Raw genomic sequence first — 6,756 nt, forward strand, 5'->3', positions numbered from 1 at the left:
AGACTATGCAGGTCGCGCGTCTGGTGTTCTATACGAGTCATTTTGTGGTTGAGATCCACCTGAACTACCCCAGACAGGCTGTAATGGGGAGGCAGAGGTTCGACTTCGAGATTTTGCAGCCGAGAGAGGAGGAGCCTGTGGATGATGGAGTCTTTGGGTAAGCTTGCGTCCAAGAGGGGAGGGCTGGAGGAGAGCTGGAGGCGAGCCGAGCTGGGGGAGATTGTAGATGCTGTGTTGAGGTTCGATGGGCATGAGGAGCGGATTGGCGATGGGTCTAGGTCTGTGATGGAGAGGCCTGAGGTTTCGAAGAAGGAGGAATCTGGTAGGCGTATGTTTGGAGGACGAAGTATTTATTATCAGAGCAAAGGAGAAAGGATCTTGACACAATACGATCACATGTTATCGTACACGCGTACATGAACAAGTTACCAAGCAACAGCACCCAGGGATATCTCAAGCGAACCATAACCAAAATCCAAACTCTCCCAAGTCTCCCATATTCTTCTTCCCCTACGGCTCCCATCCCCTTCCCACCCCTACGGCTCCAACCTCAACCTCCCCTTCCCCTCACCACCACCACTTCCCCCTCTCCCCCTACTCCCCACAACACTAACCCCCACACTAACCGCCTCCGGCAACGGCGGCACAACAACCACCATCCACAGCCCCACCATGCCCGAATAATGGATCAGCGGCGTACAATGAATCCACCTCGCCTTCCCCTCTCCCTCGCCCTCCTCATTCGGCTCGTTCAACCACCTTACCCTTGCTGTGACGTTCTTGCGGTGCTTCAGGGCCGTCTCGAGGTCGGAGCGCATCCTCGGTGATCCGCCGATGCGGTGAAGGAAGTGCGACTGGAGCGTTCCCGGGGTGCGGAGGGTGGGGGATGTGAAGAGGATGCGGAGGGAGGGGTGCGGGCGGATTAGGAGGTACTGTGGGTGGGTTAGCTGAGAGTAAAGGGAGGGAGGGAGAAAGGGTCGGCAGGTGCTGCGGTACTGGGGTGAAGGGAAAGACAGGACGTGGGGACGTACGTATTTGTACACGCCGGAGAGGTTTCCTGGCATGCCGCCGTCTTTGAACAGTTGGGAGGGAGAATGGCTGGAGGCCGCTCCATCCTGTGGTACGTCGTCCACGGGATCTTGATCAGAATGCTCGGCGCCACTATCCTCCAGGACCACACGTGGTGATGGCTGGGCCGGCTTCTCAGCTGCAGGTTCGTAAGCTCTATCAAGACCACGTTGAAGGGAGCCGCCAATTTTGCGGACGATGTCAATCTCCGGCATGTCGAACATATCGCTAAGAGCTTTGAAGTCGGCGTAAGGGTCAGGGGATGGGAGGACTTCTTCCTCGGCTCCGGAGGGGTGCGCGGAATCTTGTTCGACGAGACGACTGAGACTTTCCATGCCGCTGCAGTTCTTCAGCAGGCCGGAGACGTCGACTTGGGCGCCGAGGAAGTAGCGGACTTTGCCCTCGCTGGAACGGAGTTAGCAGAGTGAAGTTGGTGAAGGTCCTGGAGGGATGTGAGGACATACCTGTCCATCAGTGGCGCGTTCATGACGAGACTCAAGAACGGACTGCCATCGCGACGATAGTTGACAAAGATCTCCGTGTGGTCTCTGTTCTCCTGGCACGATATCGCAAAGCGGCGGCAGGAATCTACTGTCGTACCTGGTCCTTGCATGAAGCGGCAGTTTCTGCCGAGAACGTACTCCAGGCTGCAGCCAGAATGTCGAGTGAAGGCTTCCGACGCTAGAATGATGGGATTATCCTTCCTGGTGGGGTCTGTGATACAGAACACTTCAGCGAGGCCATTGCTTGTCTCGAGAAAGCGGACGGGTAGCGTCCCGGTGATACGACGCTGGACAATGGTACTGACGGCCTTGATCCAGGTGTGGGTTATGTAGTAGTGCAAGTCGTCCTTGAGCAAGGCATCGAAGGCTTCTTGTGCTGCAGCTTCGAGTTGTGCATTGGTCGCCACACCTGAAGGGTGAAGACCTCGGTCGTGCGGCAATGAAGACAGCACTTCTGCAAGGGAGTTTGCGTAGTCAAGCGCCTTCTTTGCTTTGCTTGCTGCCAGGTAGTAAGTCAAGAGGTTGACCCTCCACGGTCTGCACTTCCTAAGGATATTCGAGAACTTCGACAGAAGCTTCGGATCTTGGAGGATGATGCGCAGATGTGCTTGGCTGTAAAGCTGCTCCGCCCGCTTTTCCAGCGAGTACAGCTCCAAATTGCGTTCCTCAGCCTCTGTGCTCGGCTTGATAAGATCCCAAGAGGTCTCATCGTCAACAACCTCCAGCTCGGTGTTCACTATACCGCTTTTGTCTGGCGATGGAGTTTGCAGCTGGACTAGGGCCTCCTCCGGTAGCGTTGCGGGGACTGGAGGAGCGCCCGAGAGGACGGAAGCCAGCGAGGGCCGATTAGTATGGTTGTGAGGCGAGGTACCATTGTTCATGGAGGTCTTTGAGCGTGAGACTGGTAGCGATGATGGTCTCGATCTTTCTCGAACGGGAGCGTCGTCCTTGACTCGAGAAACAGAAGATCGAGGTTGTAAGAGGCCGTCGTCAAACTCGGAAAAGCTCAGCGACACATCATCGCAATCTCCGCGAAGGGTCACTGTCTTGCTTCTGCCAGAAGAGTGCTCACGATTGATAGACCCGTTGGCGCTGTCTGCGCGCTCTGTCTCTCCCCTCTTGGCGCTCGACACTCGGTCTGGTATAGGCATAGGAGTGTATGTAGGTGGAATCGGGAACAGTGCAGGATCAGTCAAGGACTCCTTGGAGGTGACGTTGCGAAGTCTGCTGTGCTGCTCATCATCACTTATATCCCTTCCACTGGTAAGATCGTCCAGTGAGCGTGGGTGGCGATGTTCGCGCTTCCGAAATGTGCTGAACTTCTGGAGTAACTTATGTCCGGACCGCGTTGAGGTCTCCATGGTGCGTGGGATGAAGATGAAACGAGATGAGCCATGGCGGTATGTCTGTTCTTGACCTTGGGACAGAGGGTAGCTCCACCTGCTTCGACAAATCTCCGGCAGTGCATGCCCTGGTCTAAACCTTGAACCTGTAAGCGCTTCACTGCTCGATCCTCAGCGAGAATTGCGTTCACCAGACTGAATAGTGTCAGGTTCTTCAAGCGCGTACGTCCTTGTCAACCTTGTTCCACGCAAATGAGGTGCATTTTGAGTTCCTGTCTGGCGTGAAGAACCTGAACTTAGACCTAAGTAGGTATACACGCTAGCTACGAACCCTGCTTTGAGAAGTACATTTACTGTAGCGCGGTACCGCAGCACCACCCTGATGACGCGCACCGGGCGTACTAACAACGTCTGCTGACTGAAGAAAGCTGCAGTGTTCCTGGCCAGGAGCAGGCCAGAGGAAAGGATATGAGTGCGAGTCATGAGATTCAGGAAGGCCATTGGATTGGGCGTGAGCCGAACGCTCCATGGCTGAGTATATTCGAAATACAAAGCACGTGGTATGCCGTCGCAGGTTGTGTACATGCATGCGGAACGCTGCCAGAACCCAAGCAAGCAGTGCCGTTGGTCCTCAGGGAGATCCATGACTGTCAGTGGACAGTAGGGTCCGTAGTGGTCGTATCATGGTATGGCCACGATTGGTGGAGAAGAGCGCAGTGGCCAAGGCGAGTCCAGTCGCTCACTCTGCAGTAGAACTAGTGATGTAAACGTCTCGCATCGGATGTCGCTGCCCTCTGCACTGGAAGTAGTGGCCGCTGTTTGACGGAGGCTTGGGGGTCAGCGGCCCGAGAGCCACTGTGTTGGTGGTCACAGCCCTATGGAGGATCGAATCATGCCACGGCGGCTCAATGGGGATGACTGGTCGCCATGCTTTTCTGATTAATACCTGTACGTATCTGTGTTTGGCAGCCTCGGAGGAACAACAGGGCATATTCGGCGAGTGTCCGATGGCGCCAAGGACGATAGTACTGCGTAGTAACCAATAGAGGTCAAGTCACCGATGTGTTGTCCGGGAGGTGAGCTCTCGCCATGTGTGTTTGTGCGACATGTTCATTTTGTGATCATGTGAATGCAGTGAAGATCTCGAGATCGAATATAGGGTGGATGAATAACACAGATATTCAATCGAACTTTGCGCGCAAGGCTGATTTTTGGTAGTGGAAGTCGAATAATAGGCTAGAACGCTAGCATAAACACCTGGTGCACTCGGCTTTCCCGGTCCGCTGAATCGCGAGTTTTCTAAAAAATTCAGAAAATAAGATATAACTTCGTAGTATGGCTAGATACGAGAATATAAATTTCTAGTAGTATAGAACTAATATAGATCTATCGATAGTTTGAGTTTCGTAATATTAAATACACTATAAGTTAGTAGGAGTTATAGCTGTATATATAAAAGTTTGTCGTAAATTATTAACGTCGATAAGCGCTAAGACTTTGCTATTCTTTGCTCTCGGGAAAATAGACTCTTAGTATATAGCATTTTAAGGCACGTATTCAATAACGTATATTATTATAGTAAGGTAGTAGACGAGTTATAATTTGGATCTATAAAGAAGAGCGCGAGATACGCGAGCTATTTGAATACGCGCCAAGCCCGGGTAAAAGTTGATCCGGCGCCGAGCTATTCACTACGGGGTAGCGCGTTACCTATATACGCGTACCTTTATACGTAACAGTACCCCCCCCTCTAAAAGAAGGAGCTCCTACAACTATTATACTATTTAGAGTCTATACGCGCGGTATAGAGCTAGTATTGCTAGGTAATATAGTAGCGTCCGGTAGTAGACCTTTTTTAATTACTATAAGGCTATATAGAGATAGCGCTTTAGGTAGCTCGATAGGTAGCTTTAGCTTATTCGGATATTAGGCGTAGAACTTAGCTAGTATCTCTTCGTACCTAGGTATTAGATCAACCTATTACTAGGTCTATTGTTCGCCGCTATTATAAAGTATAGTATACTATACTTACTTATTCTTATACTTTACTACTACGTCGAGTACCTTATCTACTTCCTACTCTTACGTAAGTCCGTCGTCTCGGGCAATTTTAATCGGCGGAGGTAGTAGTATACGCTAACCGGGTATCGGGTCGTCCGAGTCGCGTATAAGGAGGCTAGAGTAGAACATATTATATACTTTTATACCGGGGTATAGGGATAGGTCGATACGGTAAGATTGTCGGCCGATACGCTTAAGGACGGTAAAGGGGCCGAGTCGTTTACTATCGAGCTTCTTAGATAGGCAACGTGTTATAATGTATCGTAAGTTAAGAAATACCTTTTCGCTAGCTTAAGAATCCGGTACGGCTATACGGTACTTATTCGCTTAATCCGCTATCCGTACGCTACCGAAGCTATATACTACTTAGAGCTATACTAAGACTTCCTTTATATATATATAATAGTCGTCGTCTTTACTACGTATTAAATTCTTATTCCCCGGATATATTAGCTAATTAGTAGCATTCCCGTTAACGCGTTATAAGACTAGGACGGTATTGCTCGGGAGAGGGTCTCGAGGCGCTATCGCTAAATACGACATATTCGAAAGCCCTTATTAAGGCCATTCTAACGATCTATAAAGTAGGCTACTACCCCTAGAATTAAGGGAGTTCTACCTTATTTAATTTAGATAGCTTAAAGTTCTCTTCACCCTATTTCTTTAGCTCTAAACGCCGCGGAGGTGCCTAGCTACATTAGGTAACTCCTAGGTAATAGTAGCCTAGGCTACGGTACTACCGGCGCCTACGGCTCTATAGGCGAAGCTCCCCTAAGACAACTAGTAGTAACTTATAGAGGACGTAAAAAGTATAGAAACTAACGACTAGCTCCTATACCCTCTATAGGTAATGATTACTTAGCTACATACGGCGCTCGTACTATCGTATTACCGAGGGTAATAAGAAATAAGGACGACGTCTTAGGCGATTAATAAGGCCACCCGGAATTAATACCCCTATAGCTAGGTATCGGTCGCGGTATCGATACTAGGCCCCCGCCTAACGTACGATATAGTTACGATTATTACGAATATAGGTCAGTAGGTATGTTGTACGGTACTAAGACTAACTTAGTATATACTAAGCTAGTCGAGACAATAGTACGGTAATACTACCGAGACACCGTACGAATAGTAGGAGCGACTTAGAGGACCTAAAGTCGCTTAGCTAGTTAGTACGAGACTGTCGGAGGAACTACCGTCGTAGGATAAGATATAGGTGAAACTAATAAGGCGTAGTGAAACAGAACTAGGACTAGAGCAATATCCCTCTATATAGGTATAAGAGATGTAGTCTCTATACCGATAGTAGAGATACCTTTAGTACTAAACACTATTCTACTATATACCTTCGTATACTATATTAGTCCTTCCTCCTTCCCTATTACGTGTCCTAACTTCCGTATATATATATACTATATCTATTTAACAGGTTATAAGCCCGGGTTTACTTAATAGGACATCGATATACTAAGGAAGTATAACGTAGGGTATTATACCCTATACCCGGAATCCGTACGGTAACGTACTAATAGACTCGGGGAGTCTACTATACGGAACGCTACTAATAGACTTAGGGAGTCTAAGCTTATTCTAACTACCGTAGTTAAGTAGAGCTTGCTATATATCTAAGGCTACCTTCGCTATAGAAGACTTAACGAGTTACGAGGGCCCCCGGAAGGTCGGCCCTACCCTTACTCGTAAGAACTAAAAGCGCTAGTTTGTTATACTACGAGACTATCTCGAAAGCCGGGAGGTATTCTAGGTTATCGACGACTCGT

The 6,756-nt window shown here is 49.3% G+C and overlaps 1 protein-coding gene across 1 annotated transcript; it reads right to left on the bottom strand.

Annotated features, from left to right (window-relative positions):
• Positions 1 to 536: 536 nt before the first annotated feature.
• CLAFUR5_14349 (Phototropin) lies at positions 537 to 2,932 on the bottom strand (the record flags this gene model as incomplete). The annotated part of the gene is made up of 3 exons (XM_047913497.1): positions 537 to 932; positions 1,032 to 1,473; positions 1,533 to 2,932. 3 exons carry the CDS (start codon positions 2,930 to 2,932, stop codon positions 537 to 539), a joined length of 2,238 nt encoding a protein of 745 aa, XP_047769691.1.
• Positions 2,933 to 6,756: the final 3,824 nt, after the last annotated feature.

Source organism: Fulvia fulva, chromosome 13, assembly GCF_020509005.1.
Source record: "Fulvia fulva chromosome 13, complete sequence".
Taxonomy (NCBI): Eukaryota; Fungi; Ascomycota; class Dothideomycetes; order Mycosphaerellales; family Mycosphaerellaceae; genus Fulvia; species Fulvia fulva.